This window comes from Cynoglossus semilaevis, chromosome 9 (genome assembly GCF_000523025.1).
Source record: "Cynoglossus semilaevis isolate Cse_v1.0 chromosome 9, Cse_v1.0, whole genome shotgun sequence".
Classification (NCBI taxonomy): Eukaryota; Metazoa; Chordata; class Actinopteri; order Pleuronectiformes; family Cynoglossidae; genus Cynoglossus; species Cynoglossus semilaevis.
This window is the reverse complement of record NC_024315.1, coordinates 7,188,385-7,208,601: the sequence shown is the minus strand read 5'-3', so window position 1 is coordinate 7,208,601 and position 20,217 is coordinate 7,188,385. Positions and strand designations below refer to the sequence as shown.

Below are 20,217 nucleotides of genomic sequence, written 5' to 3'. Positions count from 1 at the left end.
ATGTTACAAACGTAAATGAGTTGATTGTAAATGACTGAGAAAGTCAACAGATCCTAATCTAATTAAACTCCTTTGGTATTTGCTCGAACAGAGCAGAATAAACACGTTCAGCAGTTCTGCTGCTGCCTTTCTGCACAGAAAGAATTCCTGTCTTCCTGAATCTTGACAATATTTTCACCTGTAGAGGGAGCCAGACTAAAGAAATGTTTCCGTTTGTCCAAAGAACACCTGTGCAAGTGTTGAGCTACCACACATTCTCATTGTAAAAAAGACGAAGCCACCTGACCTAAACTGCAAATAAATCAATTTTCCACATCAATTAACTACTTATTTTTATTTTTTAAGGATTTTAAGAACTGACATAATAACAAAATAAACAAAAAGAAAGTTGTCCGTAGTCTCTTTTCTGTCACTTTAGGTCAACAGAGTGAGTCGATTTATCAGAGAGGCGAAATGTAACTGTCTTACACAACAGCTCCACAGAGAGGGAGGTGAAAAGGGGGAGATTTCCCGGCATGTGAGGGAAAAAAAACAAACACAGAAGATGATAAATCACCACTGGAGAACACAGGCCATTAACCTGGTATCAACATTAGTGATAAGTGCTGTACGTGTTTGAAATGCCTACAGTCAAATGCGGAACCAGTTCTGTGTGTGAGTATCAGGACCATTTTAACTGCCACTAGCTCTTCCTGCTGACATAACAACCACCACCCAGCTGCCTATCTGGGAAAGGGAAGTGCATGAGATAAGGACGGGAACCCAGGACGGCTCCCTGAGTGGACGGTTTGATAGAGAGTTTGACTGTTGGGGTTTAAGAAGTAAAGAAAAAAAATCCATCTGTCTGTCTACCTGTCTGTCTGTCTGTCTGTCTGTCTGTCTGTGGTGGAGTTCAGCTGAGATCCTTCTGTCTCTCCAGAGAACAGGGAGGAAGAGGCTCCGTGACATCAGCTGATGACTCTCAGAGGACAACGAACAGCTGGACATTAAAAAGTCTTCATGAAGACGTGTGAAAAGAAGAACTTTAAATCAAATCAACTTTGTTAACTGTTTTATTAAATTATCATGTTTGGATTGTCTCATATCAGAGAAATTAATTAATTTTAAAAAAGCTGCAGAAAAAGTATTCTCATCAAAGTACTTTGATAAAATAAATCACAAATAAATCTATTCTTCTATATCTACATTTCTGCCAGTGTTTCTCTTTTTTTCAACCACAGTTCATCTACTGTGACCCGGCTGTGACTGGTGTTTATCGCCTCAGTGGATTTCCTAATTCCTACACTCTGAACATGTTTTTGTCCGAGTGGAAGTGACCTGAGCGTGGGCCAACAGACAGACTGTAGCAGAGAGGGTGGTTAACAGCAGAACAGCATGTCTGTTGTGATGGCAGAGGTCCACCAGTCACAGCCACAGGAATTGTCCCAGTCCACTTAGGACAACAACACAGGGTCAACACCAGTGGACGGCAGAACTGTCAAAGAATGACTTCAGGTTAGAGGACTGACACTGTTCACTGAGGGTTGTGGGAAACGGAAGAAACAAAGGAGTGTGGCTCCAGACAGCTGTGACGGAGGAAAGTATTAGACAGACTGAGTGACACTCATGAGTGAGTCACACACACACACACACACAGGGTATGACAGGTTGAATTAAGTGTTTTCAGGAACTCAGGCTCTCCCTTAACCAAACCCCGTGACCCCCGTGTTTTACTGCACATGTTTACCAGTGAATAGGACAAAAGGTCAAAAGAGGTCAATGACCTGTGGAAGAGAAGCTTCTGCTGCTGTTGTTGTTGTGGTTTGTAGTCTGTCAGTTTCCAACTGTAATTACTGGACCTCAGCACGTCAGTCCAAATGGAAAACAAGGTTCAGTTCCTTTAACCTAAACATTTAATTTGTATTCTTTCATTTGACTATTGGACAACTACTGATCAGAGATCAGTGGTGGATTCTGGGAAAATGCTCCATGTTCTCCTTGTGTACTGATGGGCATGGAGAAATTGATTACTTTTTCAGACCAGGTCACCAGCTCTGAGTTATTTGGTTTCCCAACTCTAGTTTCAGTTAAAATTGAAAATGAGAATAGACAGATAGATAGGTTTATTGTCAAGGTCAAGTATCTATGAGACATATTTAGAACCATATGAACTGCATTCCTTTTTCCACCAACCTTTTGAGCTCAGTGATGAGCAGCGCGGTGCAGGGGATTCCCAGAGTCATGAGTGACAGTGAGTTGATGACAGGTTTGACAAAGGCCAACCCTGTGGTGATGCCTGACAGGATGCCAATGACCACCTTGAACCTTGACCTGGAGAGAGCAAAACACATCAGCTAAAAAAAGCTAATGATTCTATTTCTGCACTTTCACAGAAAAAAGAAATCTCTGCAGTCATTCAGAGGTTCAACAAGAATCAGTCAGGGCTGAAGAGAAAATAAAATCCATGGCAACAATGGAAGAAGAAGTAAAGACATGTGATATATTTTTCCTGGTGTCAGCTATCTCAGACAGACCTATTTTAAACAGAGGGTAGAGTGGGGGCGGGGGGATGTGTGTGGGGGGGGAGGTGAAGTGGGGCAAATACACATCAGATGACGAGCCTACACCAGGCTCCTGCTAATGCACCAGAGAGGGATTAATAGTCAGACTGGCGGACGTACCGATCCCTCCTGAACATCCGAGGTAGATATCTCTTGGGGAACCACATGGCGATGGCAGACATGAGAACCCATAGGATGGCCAGCTCGTCCAGCATCTGGCCCAGGAAGCTGAGGGTGGCGTGGAAATATGTGGATCCAATACCTGGTAGTCAAAGATGCAAGAAGACGAGTTTGTGGTCAGAGGAGAAAGAGTTTCAGGCAGTCAATAACCTCCATGTGTGATCTGTTTGTCAAGTATGCAGGTTTGGACAAAGTACTAGTCATTTTGAGATAACTGTATCCTGAAATACAATAAACAAACTATGCAAATAACAACTGCAAACAAAACAGTAGTCATGTAAAACTATAGGAAAATAAGGGAAACTAATAGTAAGACGTTAGAAACAGTTGACTGTTGTAATTGATTCCCTTCAGGCAAAAGCTGTGAAGCAGCTCAGAGAAAGTTCTCAGAAATGTCAATGTGCCGAGCAAACAAGACATTTAACGCCATCCGCTGGAAGATAAACAAGTCTGCAGAGGGGGACAAGTCTGTTAGCGCCACCTTGTTATCACTGTCCAGCAGCCCTCTTTTTTATCAGCATAACCTGTTTTCATAAGTGCAGAGGGAGGAGACTCACACACATCAAAACAGCCTCCTGTGGACAATTAGTGATTCTGAGAAACAAACGTCCCACTGTGGTCACGAACCACAGGCTGGACACACGGGGACAAAACAAAGGACTGCCTTGAAAATGAATTTACACTGTCACTTATGGACTGATCGCTGCTATTTTGGGATGCTATGGAGAATTTATTGATTTTGACTAGGGACGTCCGATAATATCGGCGGACAGATATTAGCATACTACGTAATATCTGTAAGTATCGTGCCTGGGTTTCGCCAAATGATGTGCGCCTTAAAAATAGATTTGGGGATAAACAGCTGTATATTAAAGTAAATGTCACTAGATGGCAGCATTGCAGCTTATTTAATTAATCTCATACTCATACAGTGGTTTGTGCATACAAATAAAAAAATATTACTAGGCCTATATCGGTATCGGTTGATATCGGAATCAGAAATTAAGTATTTGGACAACATTGGCATATCGCATATCGAGTCTAAACATTACGGGATTTGTTGGGTTCTGACTCAACCCTGTGAAAACACGAAACTCAAACAGGATAAGTGACATGGTAAGTGACACACAAAACATTAAACTGGACAAACAACCTCATTTGGAAGTGACCCAGAGGCGTCTGAGTAACAGCACAGTCAACAGCCTGCAGCTGCTGATTGATGTGCCTGCTGCAACGTCACTATGCAAATCCATTACAACTGCCCCTGGTTCTTGTTGTTCTCTACGTGCAGTAAGAACACTGGGAGATCTGTCCGCTTATCTTTGCTGACTGTGCGACCACAGTTGTTCCTAAACATTGTAACGGCCACAGTAGGAAGTGGCTTCTCTCTCTCTCTCTCTCTGTCTCTCTCTCTCTGGGACTTAGACTTCTTTTATAAACACAGACAAGCATCATTCTGTGGATCCATACTCTGTGACGAATGAGGCAAATTCACTGGTCTTAGAGCAGCCTCAGTCAGATATGGGATATTATAAGGACATTCAGATTTCAATTCATATCATGAAGCACTCGTACAGTTTACAGTTAAATACAATTACTAAATGTATTCAACATTTCTATGAGCATAATGAAAAGGTTTTAAGGATTTGTCCTCCTTAACAAATATTTTACGTTACAAATTTAATTACAATCAAACCAATTTCTTGTTCTGCTATGACAATAATTATTCCAGGACATTAACCAGGTAAGAGTTTTTGGTGCAAATTGTACCAGGTGTTAACACGGTGCAACCAAAGCACATGCAAAGTCAATGCAAAATGGGGCAGATGCACGTCTTCGTTCCATGCTTCGCTCATGTGTGCTAATTCTTTCTTTGCTATAAAAAGTGCTGCAAATTAAGATTCCACACAGATGCAATTCAACTGAGAGATCCAGTGGAAAATCAGACAACGGACTTGTTCACACTCACAGTTCACACTATGAAGATCATTTCTGACACAACAGCGATTGAACGATATAGCAAAATATGTTTTGACAAAAATTATTTCTTCATTTTCCTCAGCATCCTTCAGCATGATTGGAATTCTAGGCCAGGTTACTACAACAGTCCGTGGTATAAAGAGGTTATAGCCTGATGGATAACCGCAGCAAATTTCTGAATAGCTTAAGGCTGATTCAGGTCTTCTTGAATCAAGAGTGATATCATATGTGTGATTAATCACATCTTGAAGTAAATGATAATTAAAAAATGTAAAGGAGTTGGCACACAGTGGTGAGGCTTGTGATTGATAACCAGATCATGAGGCTGGAGCCTGGTGATGATAAATCATGACTTTTTTCTTGAATTAATTCCGTAGCTATTTTCTGACAGTCCCTTTTCTAATGTAAACCCACAGAGCAAACCTTCTATTTATCTATATATCCAGTACAGTAGAGACTGTGGATGTGAGGATGTAACTGCGTGTTAGTCAGAGGTTGATGCTGACATTCTGATTTAATTAATTCTTCTACCATAACGACTGTCACACCCTGGGATTTAAGGTTGGGGTTTTAAATATTTATACTTTCTCACACTTTGTTGCATCACCTGTGCACAGCTCTAATAATAATAATAATGATGACAAAGAATGGATAAGTTATCAAATGACAGAGTTAGGGAAATGACGGTGAAGCGGTTTCATTCATGCAGTTCAAAATAAGCACAAACGATTAAAAGGTTAACACAAAAATCAATCCTGTGCCAGAGCCACTTACCGACCACAACAAGCAGAATCCATATGAGGTAGATCCCACTGTTGAAATGTGTTGCATATTGGCGGAACAAGCACATTAATATGGGCGGTAAAACAAAAAACAATATGTTGCTGATCTGGAATGAAAAACAAAGGAAAGCAATGAGCCAAAATGCAATCATTGTGGGAAGTTTTTTCCCCCTCCCTCAGTGACATTAAACTGGTCAGAAGTGGACCAACGTGCAGGCCTGACATTCAGCTGAAATGAAGAGGTTAAAAAAAATTCTAACCTGATGCTATCACACTAAACAATAACAAAAACAAAAATCAAACAAACATCGTGATGCTTAAGCTGTAGGCAAAGTGTTAAAGTTGAGCGACTGCAGCTAAGCTGTAGATACACAACAGTGCGGCAGCAAGAAACACAAAGACGCAGCAAAACTGTGATCTTGGTGTAAACAAAATACAAGACACAAAGAAAAGCAAAAATGCACAGGCTGGTGATTTCAGCTGTCAAACCGACCGTGTTGTAAAATTCAGCGATGCTGGGGTAAATAAGGTAATTCCCTTCGCACCAATCCACGTCCGAGCTGCCAGCCTGCAACTGGTCCCAAAAAATCAGATTAACGTTACTCATGTCTGAACTAGTTGAGTCGGACGGACCGTGTGGAGTGGACACAACAGTCCGCCGTCAGCGCTGGAGATTAAAAAAACAAGCGAGTAAATCCCTCTGCCTGTCTGACGCACTAAATGTATTGACACGTAGAGTGCACGGGACAGTGTGAGATACTGCGGAGAGCGTCGCTGAGCCGCATTTTAAGCCGTTATCCCCGCACAAAGCCTCCCCCTGTCTGTCGTGACGCTCCACTCTACTCTGTACACAGTGCGCACATCCTGACAGCTGCTCCAAGTATCCAGAGAAGAAGCAGGCACCATGAGAGGGGTCACTGTAACACACATCCGGTTTCCTCCTGGTTCGAATGCAATTTTGTTGTAGATCTTATGGCTATATTTTGTAAAGTACAATACATACAATATAATATACAATATACAATACAACCCAAAGTATTAGTATGATTATAAAAAATACAAACAAAATAATATCGTTTAAAGTAGTGAGTTTAAAATGTGTAATTGACTGCGATTGACAGCTTTATTGCATTTCTGCCATAATACGAATGGTCCACACGGCATAAAAGAATGTTAGTAAAATGTTATAAGTAAAAGGCTACTTAGCAACTTCAAACACCTTGTTTTTTTCCTAATAAATGTATGTATAACTTAAGGACATGAAAACTACTGTGAACCAAATATCGCGATAACATTTGGGTCTATGTGAGACCTCGCAGCGGATATCCGGCCTCTTTCCCGTGGCGGACCTTCGTAGGGTCGGTTTGGCAAAATGAAGGTACAACATTTCTTACACTTATTTTGTCTGTGTATCATCGATTAATTTAAAATACTAATATAAATGTAAAGTTGCGTTTTTGTACTTCAAAACGAGCTACTTTGATGGCGCAGTCTATGCTCGCATACTGAGGATGAGCTTTGATTGTGAGGAAAGCTAACGCTTTCAGGCTGTCGGCAAGTGAGCTTTGTAAAGATGGCGGAATACAGAGAGAAATGTGCACGAAGTCATAGCTTCGGTTAACTGTAATAAATAATTTCCCTTTACTAATAGCATGTTAATTTAGTGTAGTGTATTTGACAATGAGAGTCCTTCGGCGGTTATAGAAATATACGAGGCAACTAACATTAGCGGCTCTATCTGGCAGCAAAGCTAACAGGCCGCTACTGCCGGTAGTGTTTAGGTTTATATTACCTGAAACTATTATTTTCTAGTTACCTAGTCTTTTCATATTACCTGAAACTATTATTTTCTAGTTTTTTGTTACCTGTTCTTGCATCAGTATCACCCTACTTACGCGATATTAAACGGTACTAAACGATGCACATATATCTTACTATATTGACATGTTCCAAAGTAGTGTGATCATGTACAACTATCACCCCTGTCTTTCAGCTGAACATCTCATTCCCCGCTACTGGCTGCCAGAAGCTGATTGAAGTGGACGATGAGCGTAAGCTCCGCACTTTCTATGAGAAGCGTATGGCCACAGAGGTGGCTGCTGATCCTCTGGGTGATGAATGGAAGGTAAGAGATGTTGCGTTATTTCCTTCAGTGGTTTTCAGAAGAACTTTTTTAAGTTGCACACCAGTAGACCCTTTTTGACTGTTCTATGGTCATTAAGGGGGGACAGTGTGTTGCAAAAGAAGCTGCAGAGCTGCTAAGCGAATCGCCAGTCAATCATACTGGCCGATTACAAGAGCATCACTCTCTCAACTTTTCAACACCAACAAGTTCTTTAGAGTAAAGCGCTCTTGTGGATACTGAGATCTGTAAAGTGACCTAAACAGTGGGAAATATAATATATGTAAATGTTGTCGTCTTTGTCTTGACAGGGATACGTTGTCCGCATCAGCGGTGGTAACGACAGGCAGGGTTTCCCCATGAAACAGGGTGTGCTGACCCATGGCCGTGTGCGCCTGCTGCTCAGCAAGGGCCACTCCTGCTATCGCCCCCGTAGGACTGGTGAACGCAAGCGCAAGTCTGTCCGTGGTTGCATCGTTGATGCCAACCTCAGCGTTCTCAATTTGGTCATTGTCAAGAAAGGTAATGTGTAGCGTGCTGCTTCTGAATCACTTGTTAGGATTAGTACATTGCATGTAAAGATTGTGTTGTCAGTATGTTCATTTTGATGAGCCTTGTGTCGTTTCTCTGATGGCACACCAGTAGACCCTTGTTGATTGACCTGTAGTCACTAAGGGGGGACAGTGTGTTGCTAGAATACCCGTGGAGCTGCTTACCAGATGCGACCAAACCTGTGACCATGGTTGGTTGAACTGCAATGCTCTGCCATTCTCTCATTAGTTATCTAAATGTCTGGTCATTAATTATGACACACACAGATTAATAGATCAGAAAGTTCAGGGGTGATTTTTGAACATTTCAAAGTGTAAAAAGTTCACTTGAAATGATTTTTTTCCCTTTTTTTGTACCTGACTACTCCTGTTTTTAGGCCGTTTTATAGGCTTTGTTGACAACCAGTTGCCGTTGTGATTGTATTTTAAATATGACTTAAATATTTTCAGGTGAGAAGGACATTCCTGGCCTTACCGACAGCACTGTCCCTCGCCGTCTTGGTCCCAAGAGGGCCAGCAAGATCCGCAAGCTCTTCAACCTGGCTAAAGAGGATGATGTTAGACAGTATGTTGTGAGAAGACCCCTGACTAAAGAAGGTAGGATCAGTGGCTACTGCCACCTCCCCATGAGCTATTTAAAGTAGTCACACCTGGATGTGTTTGGGTTTTGAATATTTGTGGAAGCATTTTACAGTTAAAATAAAAAATGTGGTGGGCGAGGACATTTATATTAAATGTTATTAATATAATCATAGGTTAATGTAGTTGTCTTCAACCTTTTGCATCATGGACAGTTTTATGCAAGACAATGTTTTGATGGACCAGTGGTGTGGGTGTGTATAGTTTTATTATAACATATAGTGTAAATATACCCATAGTCAAACTCTATAGAGAACAGTAGAGGAAAGTCATCCTTCAGTAAAATATCGTGCAGACTAAAAATAAAGCTTTTCTTTTGGCATGGTACCTCAACATTGTCCATCTGTCTGCAGTGTTTTAATGCAGCTAGTTACACATTGTGTATGATTGTTCAAATAAACCTCACCAGCTTGGCATGCAGATATGTACAGAATTACCTTAATAAATGGAGAAAACTTTATCTGGCTGATTTTATAGTCAAATTAGACTGTTCTGTGGGGAAGAAGTTAAACAGATACAGGTTTTGTTGGAGCTGTATTTGTTAATCTCGCCACAACTGCCCCCACAAAGTCAAGTGTTTTTTTTTTCTTTACCCCAACCAGGTGTTGAGTTGTATGAATGGCTGACTCCATTTTTTTTTTTTTTTTTTTTGACAGGCAAAAAGCCCAGAACCAAGGCTCCCAAGATCCAGAGACTGGTTACTCCTCGTGTCCTGCAGCACAAGCGCCGCCGTATTGCCCTCAAGAGACAGCGCACCCAGAAAAACAAAGAGGAAGCCTCCGAATACGCCAAGCTGTTGGCCAAGAGAATGAAGGTATGTGATGATTTACTGTTGACATGCAATATTTTAAAACAAGAGAATGAAGGTATGTGATGATTTATTGTTGACATGCGATATTTACATACAAAGCAAAGTTAGTGTTGCATATCATACTGTTACAAAATAGGGGGTGAGTAAAATATCGAAGGTGATGAAGGAAGGAGGGAGGATGAGTAAAATATCGAAGGTGATGAAGGAGGGAGGGGGCAGTAACTCACTCAATTGAGAGTAACCATTGTGTTAAAACATTACTGACACACATTTGTTCCTGCAAACAGGAGGCCAAGGAGAAGCGCCAGGAACAGATCGCCAAGAGACGTCGTCTTTCTTCTCTGAGAGCATCTCAGTCCAAGTCAGAGTCCAGCCAAAAGTGAAATCAGACACAAATAAAGAAAATGTTTTGCTGAAAAAAAAATATCGTTGTTCAGGTGTTTTCATTTTTTCCAACCATTGTTCAAAATTAAAAACATTACTGACACTTAAACTATAACAGGACTGAGAGTTCGTTGACTACTTTCCTGGTAAACTGAAAACTGCTGGTGGTAATGCATGAACATTTTTTTATTGAAGAACCATGTATATATTGGTCAGAATGTATGACCAATATTCAGTCTTTTCATCGTTGTCACAGATTGGCCACTGCACAACATCTGCCTCATTTAGACTTGAACTTACACAGACATAATGATTCTTTGATTAACTTTATTTTACACCAATGCAATACACCACTTTGTGAAAGTCAGTACTAACAGTTATCTCAAACAACGAACACGTGCCATGACTTTAGGAGATACTTTTGGAGGATGGGCCTTCAGGCAGGTGTGTGACGTAGGTGTTGGATGGACCTGTGGTGTGTCCTTCTGAGGTAAGGAGTCCTTGGTTGACTTGAGTGGACTTCTGGCTCTGCTACACTGGGTTTGTTGGGATTGAGAGCAGGTGAGGCCGTACATCTGAGAGATAAAGAACAAAGCAGAAATAGCCTGGTGCTGCAAGTACTGAGGAACACCCTGCAGGTTCCAGACCAAACCCAGACAGGAGAATTGAAGGTCCTGAACCAGAGCCGAGGACTTGGACAAGGTCTCTACCTGTGGATAAAGAGTATGAGAATGTCGTAAAAATTAAAATAAATATCTGATCAATATTATGTTTTGTACCTGTGGATTAGTCAATTTGGTGCTGATTATCTACTTGGGGCACATCCCAGCAGTTTTGGTAAAAAAGTGTGACAGACCCTGGATGGTCCTCATGGGTTATAAATGCGCATGATTCCTACGGAAAATTATTCGAATATCGAACCAGTAACATTGGTCGCCGGATATAAATAACTAGCAGTCAGTTCTTGTACTATCAATTCAGAGAAAGCAGACCGTTTAACTCTTGCAATGAACAGTACTCACAGCACACCTGAACACAGTGCACCTTAGCCCCAACCATGTGGAAGGTCCTGCGGCAGAGCTCAGCCGTGAGTGACACCAGTCGTACAGCAAAGCCCCCTGAGAGACTGCTGACCTCGAAGCCTTGCACCAAATGAGCTACTGCTGCTTCTGCAAAAGGCCAAAGAAGTGACAGCTGAGATTTAAACACGTATGCAAATAACTTCATGTTAATTCAGCAGCTCCACGCTGCAGTGCTTCGTGTACTTCTGTCTTCTTTAGTGGGAGGAAGAACTCGGTCCATCAGGGACTCCGCTGTGCTCAGGGCAGAATCCAGTCCCACACCGGCAACGCTGATGGCTCTCCCTGCTGGATTGTCCTTGGTCCCTTCTTCCACCTGTTGCATCCTCTCCAGCACCCATGTGACACAGTCCAGGGTCCCGTGAGCTGCAATTCGCACCACGTCCTGGATCTCATTAATCATGGTTCTGGCGGTGGCTACGATCTGGATAAAGCAGTCCCAAGAAGAAGGCAGAAAAAAAGAGCCGGTTTTAAATCTTACAGAGAAACAGAGAATATACGTAAATAAAATGATGCAGTTACCTCTTCTGCTGGAGTGTGAAGTACAGGAAACGTAATCTCCAACCAGTCCAGACTTTTACAGGCCACATCATTTGCAGCGGAAACTATAGACACAACAAGACAGTGACACCATCAATAAAAGCGTAGTTGTAATTGCTCTAAAAAGGGCTTACATTGTTTTCTCTAGCTGTAAATAATGTTTGAAACTCCTCATGCATTTGATAACAAATATCACCAACCTTTTTTCTTTTTATCAACACACACTTTATAACACTTTAAAAATAAAATTAAATAATATCACAATTCATGAAGGTCACGGAATACGGGAGATTCTGGCTCCCCCTAGTGACATTTTAAAATAAGGCAGTTTTAAGTTTGTAAGGAGAAATATTAATTCACACCACTGTTCTTATTCTGATGTGTCAGTTACGTAGATCGACTAAGATTTTATTATTATTTTTATTTAGCTTGAGAATTCTTACTCTTAGGTTGTACCTTATGAACTTGTATACCAGGTTTTTGTAGCAGTACTCACTCTGGGGCTGCAGTTGGACTATAACCGGTGAGACTCTGTCACTGGCCGCTGTGCCCAGAGCCGACACGCTGTTCTCCAGCACCTCACACACACTCTTCAGTCTGGGGTGATATCGTTTAGTGTCGGAATAGACGAGTGACAGGCTGCTGTAGGCCGAGCGAACTACGGGGAATCTGGAGAATCGAGCCGCAGCATTTGGTGCTTTCTACAAAAAAAAAAAAAAAAAAAAAGAGTCAAAGTTTTATACTACAATAGTTACATACGTTCAAAATTGACTGTTTTCTTCGAAATTTTCTAAATTGAGAAGTTGCATTTATTCGGAGGAAATATCCCGTATTTCTGGCTAAATTAAATCACTTGCTAAAAGGGAACTGATTCGAAGACACATTTATATTTATGGAAAAACGTGGGCTCTTCATTTGACTTTTTTTTATTTTTTAAAACGTGGGCTCTTCATTTGACTTTTTATTTTATTTTTACTTTTGTGACATATATATATATATATATTATATAATTTGAACCCATAAACTAATACGGTTTTGGATTTAACTGTAAAAAGTAAAATAACTTAGATGTTCCAGTGTATCCAGTGGAATAAAATATTATTTTACGTATAATTTTGTTTTCACCATTTGAAGACAATTCTTACTGAACAGAATTCCTGTGGTGAGGCTCGGGTTCTTGGTCGGTCATGGTACTCACCTGGTTGTTGTTCCTCGGCATGTTTGAAACACTGTACCGAGAACAAAAAAAATAAATTATATCTCGGTCGTTTACACCAGAACCATAAAATAATGCGTCGCTCACTTTGATCGATGTCCGTTCACAGCCAAACATTCACTCATGTCGTGAGGCAGCGGCTGCATCAATCAGTCGTCTCACCTGTTCTCATGCAAAAGATCTCGCGATAAGTCAAATTGTTAACGTTGCTGTTTTTTATAAGAAAAAATTCGTCCTAAAATCGTCATGCACTCATTTTAGTACTCGTTTTTGACACACGTAGTACCATAAAGTATAAATACAATGTTTAATATAATACAATTCTCACATTATTATTTTTTAAAATCCTAACCATCAATGCTTGCCTACATTTACATATAGTTGCCACATTAATAAAAATGGCTGTGTTACATTTAATTTTGTCTCTCAATTTGTGTAAAATTGAGGTTAGGAAGGTGGAATGGTTACGAAACACTGAACAGAGGTAAGAGGATCGATGTGTTCAAGTTCAGTAATGGACAGTGTACAAAAGTGGTGAAAAGAGGATACAGGCAGAATGGATTGGTTAGAAATGAGATCTGCTTGAATGTTTTATTGAGAGACAGTGGGGTACTGGACAGAAGACAGGTGGTTGATCTGGAGTCCTGACGTAGTAAAGTGGATGATACTGAGATTTCTTATGTGCTGTTAGTGGTTTTCAATTGATGTTTTAATGCATGGTAACATGATCTCAAGAGAGGTTGTAGATGAACAAAGGTGAAAATGGAGTTTTTTGGTTACAAGAAAAAGGTGAAGGAAGAAAAGATTTCTGACCTTAGAAATGGTTGTATGAGCTCTATGAAGATGCTCAGTCATCCAGGTCATGGTCAAGGTTGAAGAGTTCCGTTAGGCTCTGGACTTGGATAAGACTTGGATGAGATGTTATCTTGAGAAAATTTCACGTCCAGTTGCCTAATGGAACTCTTCAACGTTGTATGTGATGTTATGTAGATGATACAGAGTGAGTAGAAAAATTCATGTTTTCACTTCCTTGAAGACTCTTCGTTGAAGTTTACTATAACCCTTTCAGTAAATTTGAACAGTTGCCCAGGTCCATGCAGATTTTGTGGAAATAACATCATCATTTTATCCAGTCAAATCTTTAGAATATATTTTTTATGTTATATATTATAAAATGATACAATGGATGACAAGTCCTGTAGTCTTAGAGAGCGGTTTCAAGTGACTCGTCTTTTCAGTTTGTGTGTAGTTCAGTCAAAATTACCACAAGTCAACAATAAGTCTGTACTTGAAGCGTTGTTTAGTTTTTCAGTAGAGCAGGTCCAGGGCAGAGATCGTGGGTTCTTCAGGTTTCTTGATCTCTGGTTTGGGCAACTTGATGCGACTCATGGCAACCACTCCACATACAGCGAAGTGTGTGGCAATACTGCTCACTCCCAGCCAGAAAGACCAGTCCAGGCTGTCGTCCAGCACAACAAGAACGAAGAGATTCTCCTTGTAGTTTGCCACCCGTTCAGTCAGACTGTGGCATCTCATGGCTGCCAGGAAACACAAAACACCCAGGGCTCCAAAAAGAGCTGCAAACAGAAGAGCATACTTTAGTGAATCATAAAAACAAGCGTAAAATGTGTTTCAAAAGTTCCGAGTTAATAACCTTGACATACCAGCAATTAGGTTCCAAAGGTAGAGTCCTTTGTGGCCCTTAATGCTCTGGTAGGGAACCTTCCGTGCATTGAAAATACAGAAAAATAAACTGACCAAAGCGAAGCCAATGGCCACAAACAAGAAGAGGATCACCATCATGTGAAGACCGCCATTCAACGTTCGCACAAGTTTTGGGAAAACTGGACAATACAAAAAAACAAAAAAAAAACATGTGCAGTCAACCAGTGAGCAGATGAACTATGATACAGCACAGATCTGTCAAAAACCTGTTATTGTTATTCTTTGATAAAGAAAAACAAAATCCATTTGCTGATGTGAAAAGAGCTGTGTGACATAAACACTGAAGTAAATAAAATTTGTTGACTTTGCTGATGTGAAAAGAGCTGTGTGACGTAAACACTGAAGTAAATAAAATTTAAAAAATCAACACGTCCTTTTTTTGTCCTTGATGATTTGAACAAAGATTTTGTTGACGTCAACCCTATAAATATATTTTTTTCATGTGTGTCTCTATTCTCACTTTGTTTTGAAATTAAAGCTTTGCAACAGTGTAAACATACAGTATGTCTGAATATAAGCATGGATATTTTATCTAATAAAATATACACTTCATATTTAATGCTAATAGTTGATGCTTCAATGCTTCAAGTTTTAGTGCTCTGTTAGATTATACTTGCACAGTGTAGGGCTAAGGTTTGACTAAAACACTATTTTATGACTGTATATATTATACTTGTGTTAAAACTTACTGAATATTTTGGATCTCCTCGTCCCGAGCCCGCACTTCTTGCTCTTCCCTCCCTGGAATAAACCGTAGTAGATGTTCCCGATGAACTGCTCCATCTCCGGGTGGGACGCGTTCACTATCTCAGCCCCGGTTTTACACAGGATCCTCCCGGTGACCCAGCGCTCCGTGGACAGGGCCACGACCAGGAGGACCACTGAGCCGACACAGAGGACCGAGGCCACCGAGAACGTTATCCGTTTCCACAGGGAAGGCATCTTAGGAGACCATGGTGTCCCGAGGAAGGTAACACGACGCCGGGCAGCGACCGCGCAGCGCACCACCCCACCACCATGAGTTTATTTTAAGTTAAGAAAAGACGAAACAAATCATGGGAAAATAATGCAAATAGTTATTCCTCTTGGTGGAGTGAAGTGAGTCACGGGAGGAGAAACAGAATCTATGGCGGTCAAAGAGATCTCTTACTGGGAGAAACTCTATCCCTGCTCCGCGCCTGGTTCCTGTCCATACAAACACACACGCACGCACGCGTGCGCGTACACACACAAATACATTGTCTCACAACACACGCACACACTCTTTATTCAGGGGATTGATTAACCTTTGCTGCTTGGTATTTTGGAACCGGGGATGTAATGCTGACCTTTATCGTTGATGTAGCTGTAAAATAGTGTGAAGGCGGTTGATGGTATAAAATTGACAGATGAGGTCAGTTTCCTCATCCTAAAGGTCAATATAAGGTGACTATTAAGCAATCCTAATATGGGCCTCATGCAAATCTTGCTTCATCCATGCTTCACTGACTGTCTTTCACATATTGTTTGCAATAAATTGGATCTATATATAACTGGACAGAGGAAGTGCTTGGCTGTTTCCCAAGTAGGCTAACAAAGGTTAAATTAGAATTAGAAAAATCACGGCAAATCCTTCCCCATGCATAATGTCAGTCATTGTTTATACTTATAATCCTATGGTCTTAATCCTTAGGTTGCAAATCTATTGTTATGTAATATAAGTCAATAATGTAAGTTTACAGTAAATATTACCTAATATAATATGATTTAACAAAGTTAAAGTATAACAAAAATTAAAAGTAACCATTGAAGGGAAGGAGTGTTAATAAAAGATAGTAAAAAAAAGTTGGAGGATAAGCATGGATAGATTATTGGTTCTCATACTGTGGAACATGTACATCTGGTGCTCCATCTTGTGGTGATTTGGGGAATCTCATCCCAATAACGACAGGGTGAGTTACTTTGTTAAAAACAGTTAGGTGCTGTTTCTGTGTTTGATTTATACGTGGTTTCAAAACTAAATTCAAGTAGCACTTGTTGTAGGGCTACTATAAAGTACTGTACAGTGTGGCTTTAAAATACAACAGGATCTTTTTAAGTAATAAAGTTCAGCTTTAGCATGAGGGCAAAACAGGTTAAATAAATATGTGAAATTCCCTTCTGACCATGAGCCAGTGTGGATCAAAGTCAGAATGTGTTTGTTTAGATGGGTCAAAATGTGTGTGTCTGTTTATTTACTCAGCGATCAAAGCATGTTGTAAAAAATAGCCCAAAGATGGAACAAGAAATGAAATCAACCACGTGATAAGGGCCTGGGGCAAACATTTAGCCGTGGTTTCCTGTTGAATCATGTTTCACCACACCTATAAACATCATGTACAGTATGTTCCCCTGAAAGGTACTGCACAGTTTGTATTTTATTTGTTGCTGGCAGTTAGAGTTAGCATGTGGGGCTAGCTCATCAGCCATCAATTGTTCAGAGTTCAATTTCTAACCTTTAGTGGGTTTCATTGTTGGTGACATTTTGACTGTTTGGTCCTCATATAAACCGTCCGCTAAACCACAACACACGAACGATATTAACCACAAAACTTTTAAAAGTTAAGAATAATTTAGCGACCACTACTGGCGAACCGTGGAGCTTGGTGTACGCAGTGACGTCACGATGTGTGACGCATCACCACTCTTTTCCTACTCCCAGCAGCAGATGAGCTTGTGTGGTGAAGATGGCGGAATCGCTATCGGCAGGTCTAGGAGAGGAAAAGGAGGAGAAGGACAAGGAGAAAGAGAGATGGACCGCTAAATCCGAGAAGGACAACAATACCGACCGGCTAAGGGAGACGTTAGGATTCAGTGAAAAAAATGGTGGCAACATAGGCAAGAAACGCAACCTGTCAGGTGAGCGCTAGCTTTGCCTAAGCCTAGAGGCTTCTGTGTGACAGTGCTAAGCTAACTGCTAATGTGGTTGAATATTTTTGTTAACAGCTGTTGTTAGATAACTCTGGTGCACTGTACACACAGTAATGTACGCTGCAGAGGCACGTACTGACATTTCATTTAGCCGAGACCTTGCAGCCTAGGGCGCTGCAACCAGTGTTGCCAGGTTCGTTTCACCAAAGTAGCCCAGTGAGGACCAGAACCCCAAGTACAAATTCAACTGTCAATTTCATGTTACAAACCCAGGATCTGACACACACAGTAGAAACGTTTTCGTTAATCTCTAGAGGACTGAAGTAAGACTTGAGTTTTGTTGGCTGAAAGTAACTTCAGTTTCAGTAAGCGGGTGTATGGGTGTGTATTTGCAGCGTACATGGAATTTGATGATAGTAGCGATTTCTAAATTATTTAAAGACAGCTGAAAAATTACGACTCCTGGCTTTTTGTTATGGGTGGCGTTTTTTTTTGGCGGGGGGGGGGGGGGATTTCGGTGTTTGGTGGGGGGGGAGGAGAGTAATTCTGGCATTGTGTGTGCTGTTGTTGCTGCTGTTGATAAATGGGGAGAAACAAAGAACTCAGTTTTTTTGTACCTGCTCCTATTTCTTTAACCTATTTGTCCCCCCGGAATACCACCTGATCTGGCAACAGTGCTTCTACTCCATTTTTCTCTTGGACTTTAGGATATAGATTCTACCTCAGATACTGTGGGCAAACACTCAGCTAGATTAAATTGTGTTTCTCTGACTGATTCACTCTTTAGCTTTAATAAAAAAAGGCTTTCTATGCAATATTTTTGTGATTAATTTGAAAATTCTGCTGTTATTTTAGATATTCCCATTATATTATGGCATCTCAAGAAAAACAGCCATCTTACTCAAGATTCTGTGGGGAAAATATATTGTAATGAGGTTGAATACTATACATTTATTTATCGAAGGAGTGTTATAATAATAGACAACAGACAATAGACAACAAGGCAAAGTATTATTTATGTATAATTTTACAAGCATTTTATTGTTGTAATATTCATGAGTACACCTTTTTTCCTGTCCTTTTGTATATAGACCTGTCTCTGGTACGGTTTGTAACTACTGAGCTCACCAGAGGCTATTTTTTGGAACACAATGAAGCCAAATACACAGAGCGGCGAGAACGGGTTTACACCTGCCTTCGAATCCCCAAAGAGCTGGAGAAGGTAAACAGAGAAAGGATGAACTCTGCAGAACAATGTGTAAAAAAAGTCAATATTAACATCATATCCTTTGTCTCTGCAGTTGATGACTTTTGGCTTCTTCCTGTGCTTGGATGCTTTTCTGTACGTGTTCACGCTATTGCCCCTCAGAGTAATTCTGGCCCTTCTACGGCTCCTCACACTGCCATGCTGCGGCCTCAGGTGAAGTGCTACAAATTGAGAATTTTAGGCAGCCTTTAAAACAAGCATTTGTCTGAAGCAAATTTTTGTTTAAAATGTAAAAAACATATTAAATCATTACAAAAGTCACATTTCCTGTAACAATGCGCAGAAACAAATTTTTGGAAAATTATTTAAATCTGATTTGACTTATTTCTTTAAGGAACAAGCAACTGTTCTAGTATGGTTCTTGACCTGTAGATGGCAGTAAAGTCTCCTTTATCATTAAGAGCGTGGGAGTATTTTAGCTGTGTTTTGTAATTTTTTTTCCTTGATTTTTTTTAGTGGTTCACGTCTGTTGCAACCAGCCCAGGTGTGTGATGTGTTGAAAGGCTTCATCATGGTGTTGTGTTATTCCATGATGAGCTATGTGGACTACGCCATGATGTACCACCTCATCAGGGGACAGTCTGTCATCAAACTGTACATCATATACAACATGTTAGAGGTAAACACAGTGACGTTTTTTGGTTCTTTGAATCACCACTGACATCTCAGCCGTCCTTTCACTCACCTTTGTTGTCGTTATTTTCCATCTTATCAGGTGGCCGATCGGCTGTTCTCATCATTTGGTCAGGACATTCTGGATGCTCTGTACTGGACGGCGACCGAACCAAAGGAGAAGAAGAGAGCACACATAGGTGTGATTCCTCACTTCCTGATGGCCGTGCTCTATGTCTGTATCCTGACTGGAAAGAACCTGATTTTATTTTTTGTTTTCTGTCAATGGAACAGTGTTGGGTTACATGTTTGTTGTCCATGAGCTTATATGATGTATTGTTAGGATTTGGAACATTTAGTTAAAATAAACATTTAGTTGGTCATAGAGACATATTGGTATTTACTTTTCTATTTAGTTTTTTATTTAATTATCTATTTAAGTATTTATTAAATATCCAACCTATTTTGTATTAAAATTATTTTAAAAAGTATTGATCTCTAGAAAACATTGATAGAAAGCTTTATTGTAAAACACTACTGTCACTTATGTATACTCTGTCAAGTTTGTGTTTGTTAACATTACATTTGTAAATACTGTCTAAACAGAGTAGAAAAGTAGTAGTAGTATTTATATAAATATAGGTATAAGTAGTATAAAAGTCAGAAGCAGCACAGATCTTATGGAAAACCGTTTCTTTTTCCCTCCTTGACTCAAGTGTACTCAGTTCTTCATGCCATTCTCATCATGGTTCAAGCCACCACTTTGAATGTTGCCTTCAACTCACACAACAAGTCTCTGCTCACCATCATGATGTCAAACAATGTGAGTAACATACACAGCCACGTGCACAGTATTATACAGTGCAGCAGCGTTAGCAACAGCGCAGCAGCGTTAGCAAC

The 20,217-nt window shown here is 40.4% G+C and overlaps 5 protein-coding genes and 1 long non-coding RNA gene across 10 annotated transcripts in view; 2 read left to right on the top strand and 4 right to left on the bottom strand.

The window, feature by feature from the left end:
- Positions 1-6,671, bottom strand: part of acer2 (alkaline ceramidase 2) — a 10,045-nt gene extending 3,374 nt beyond the window's left edge. The window contains exons 1-4 of the mRNA XM_008316866.3: positions 5,976-6,671; positions 5,475-5,589; positions 2,661-2,802; positions 2,173-2,310 (exon numbers count right to left, since the gene is read on the bottom strand). Of these exons, the coding sequence (XP_008315088.1) occupies positions 2,173-2,310; positions 2,661-2,802; positions 5,475-5,589; positions 5,976-6,089 (509 nt within the window). The 5' untranslated portion in view covers positions 6,090-6,671. The remainder of the gene's footprint in view (positions 1-2,172; positions 2,311-2,660; positions 2,803-5,474; positions 5,590-5,975) is intronic.
- A 61-nt stretch (positions 6,672-6,732) lies between these two features.
- On the top strand, positions 6,733-10,029 carry rps6 (ribosomal protein S6). Its single transcript, XM_008316865.3, has 6 exons — positions 6,733-6,860; positions 7,476-7,607; positions 7,916-8,126; positions 8,606-8,752; positions 9,451-9,608; positions 9,893-10,029. Exons 1-6 carry the CDS (start codon positions 6,855-6,857, stop codon positions 9,986-9,988), a joined length of 750 nt encoding a protein of 249 aa, XP_008315087.1. The 5' UTR covers positions 6,733-6,854; the 3' UTR covers positions 9,989-10,029.
- A 270-nt stretch (positions 10,030-10,299) lies between these two features.
- On the bottom strand, positions 10,300-13,029 carry LOC103383647 (perilipin-2-like). Of its 4 annotated transcripts, XM_008316862.2 has the most exons (7): positions 12,912-13,029; positions 12,807-12,837; positions 12,105-12,309; positions 11,591-11,673; positions 11,255-11,492; positions 11,019-11,158; positions 10,300-10,699 (listed from the first exon to the last, which is right to left on the bottom strand). In XM_008316862.2, the coding sequence occupies exons 1-7, from the start codon at positions 12,968-12,970 to the stop codon at positions 10,367-10,369; spliced, it is 1,089 nt and encodes a 362-aa protein (XP_008315084.1). In that variant the 5' UTR covers positions 12,971-13,029; the 3' UTR covers positions 10,300-10,366. The 4 variants fall into 4 exon arrangements, with proteins under 4 accessions (XP_008315084.1, XP_008315085.1, XP_008315083.1 ...); XM_008316863.2 differs by having other exon boundaries at positions 10,300-10,564; positions 12,807-13,021; XM_008316861.2 differs by having other exon boundaries at positions 12,807-13,020.
- Positions 13,030-13,962: 933 nt separating this feature from the next.
- clrn2 (clarin 2) lies at positions 13,963-16,156 on the bottom strand. The gene is made up of 3 exons (XM_008316860.3): positions 15,239-16,156; positions 14,489-14,668; positions 13,963-14,401 (listed from the first exon to the last, which is right to left on the bottom strand). The coding sequence occupies exons 1-3, from the start codon at positions 15,489-15,491 to the stop codon at positions 14,133-14,135; spliced, it is 702 nt and encodes a 233-aa protein (XP_008315082.1). The 5' UTR covers positions 15,492-16,156; the 3' UTR covers positions 13,963-14,132.
- Positions 16,157-17,173: 1,017 nt separating this feature from the next.
- The window catches only part of tapt1b (transmembrane anterior posterior transformation 1b), a 6,641-nt gene continuing 3,597 nt past the window's right edge, over positions 17,174-20,217 (top strand). The window contains exons 1-6 of the mRNA XM_025058319.1: positions 17,174-17,426; positions 18,530-18,660; positions 18,740-18,858; positions 19,162-19,324; positions 19,421-19,556; positions 20,043-20,140. Of these exons, the coding sequence (XP_024914087.1) occupies positions 17,255-17,426; positions 18,530-18,660; positions 18,740-18,858; positions 19,162-19,324; positions 19,421-19,556; positions 20,043-20,140 (819 nt within the window). The 5' untranslated portion in view covers positions 17,174-17,254. The remainder of the gene's footprint in view (positions 17,427-18,529; positions 18,661-18,739; positions 18,859-19,161; positions 19,325-19,420; positions 19,557-20,042; positions 20,141-20,217) is intronic.
- The window catches only part of LOC112487452 (uncharacterized), a 7,215-nt gene continuing 6,122 nt past the window's right edge, over positions 19,125-20,217 (bottom strand). Inside the window, exons 3-4 of one of the 2 annotated variants that reach the window (XR_003050536.1) lie at positions 19,391-19,565; positions 19,125-19,297 (exon numbers count right to left, since the gene is read on the bottom strand). This is a non-coding gene — a long non-coding RNA (uncharacterized LOC112487452). The remainder of the gene's footprint in view (positions 19,298-19,390; positions 19,566-20,217) is intronic. The other variant, XR_003050537.1, reaches the window with a different exon arrangement.

Bases quoted from the DNA above. Each gene is read 5' to 3' on its own strand.
- clrn2 (XM_008316860.3), bottom strand. From the start codon at position 15,491: ATGCCTTCCCTGTGGAAACGGATAACGTTCTCGGTGGCCTCGGTCCTC. The intron at 14,669-15,238 runs GTAAGTTTTAAC...TGTATTGTCCAG, and splicing joins GAGGAGATCCAAAATATTCA to TTTTCCCAAAACTTGTGCGA. The intron at 14,402-14,488 runs GTATGTCAAGGT...TTCTGTTTGCAG, and splicing joins CCTTTGGAACCTAATTGCTG to CTCTTTTTGGAGCCCTGGGT.
- rps6 (XM_008316865.3), top strand. The intron at 7,608-7,915 runs GTAAGAGATGTT...TTGTCTTGACAG, and splicing joins CTCTGGGTGATGAATGGAAG to GGATACGTTGTCCGCATCAG. The intron at 8,753-9,450 runs GTAGGATCAGTG...TTTTTTTGACAG, and splicing joins AAGACCCCTGACTAAAGAAG to GCAAAAAGCCCAGAACCAAG.
- LOC103383647 (XM_008316861.2), bottom strand. From the start codon at position 12,941: ATGTTTGGCTGTGAACGGACATCGATCAAAGTGAGCGACGCATTATTT. The intron at 12,310-12,806 runs GTGAGTACCATG...TTTTTTTTGTAG, and splicing joins TGCCGAGGAACAACAACCAG to AAAGCACCAAATGCTGCGGC. The intron at 11,674-12,104 runs GTGAGTACTGCT...TTGTGTCTATAG, and splicing joins AGTCCAACTGCAGCCCCAGA to TTTCCGCTGCAAATGATGTG.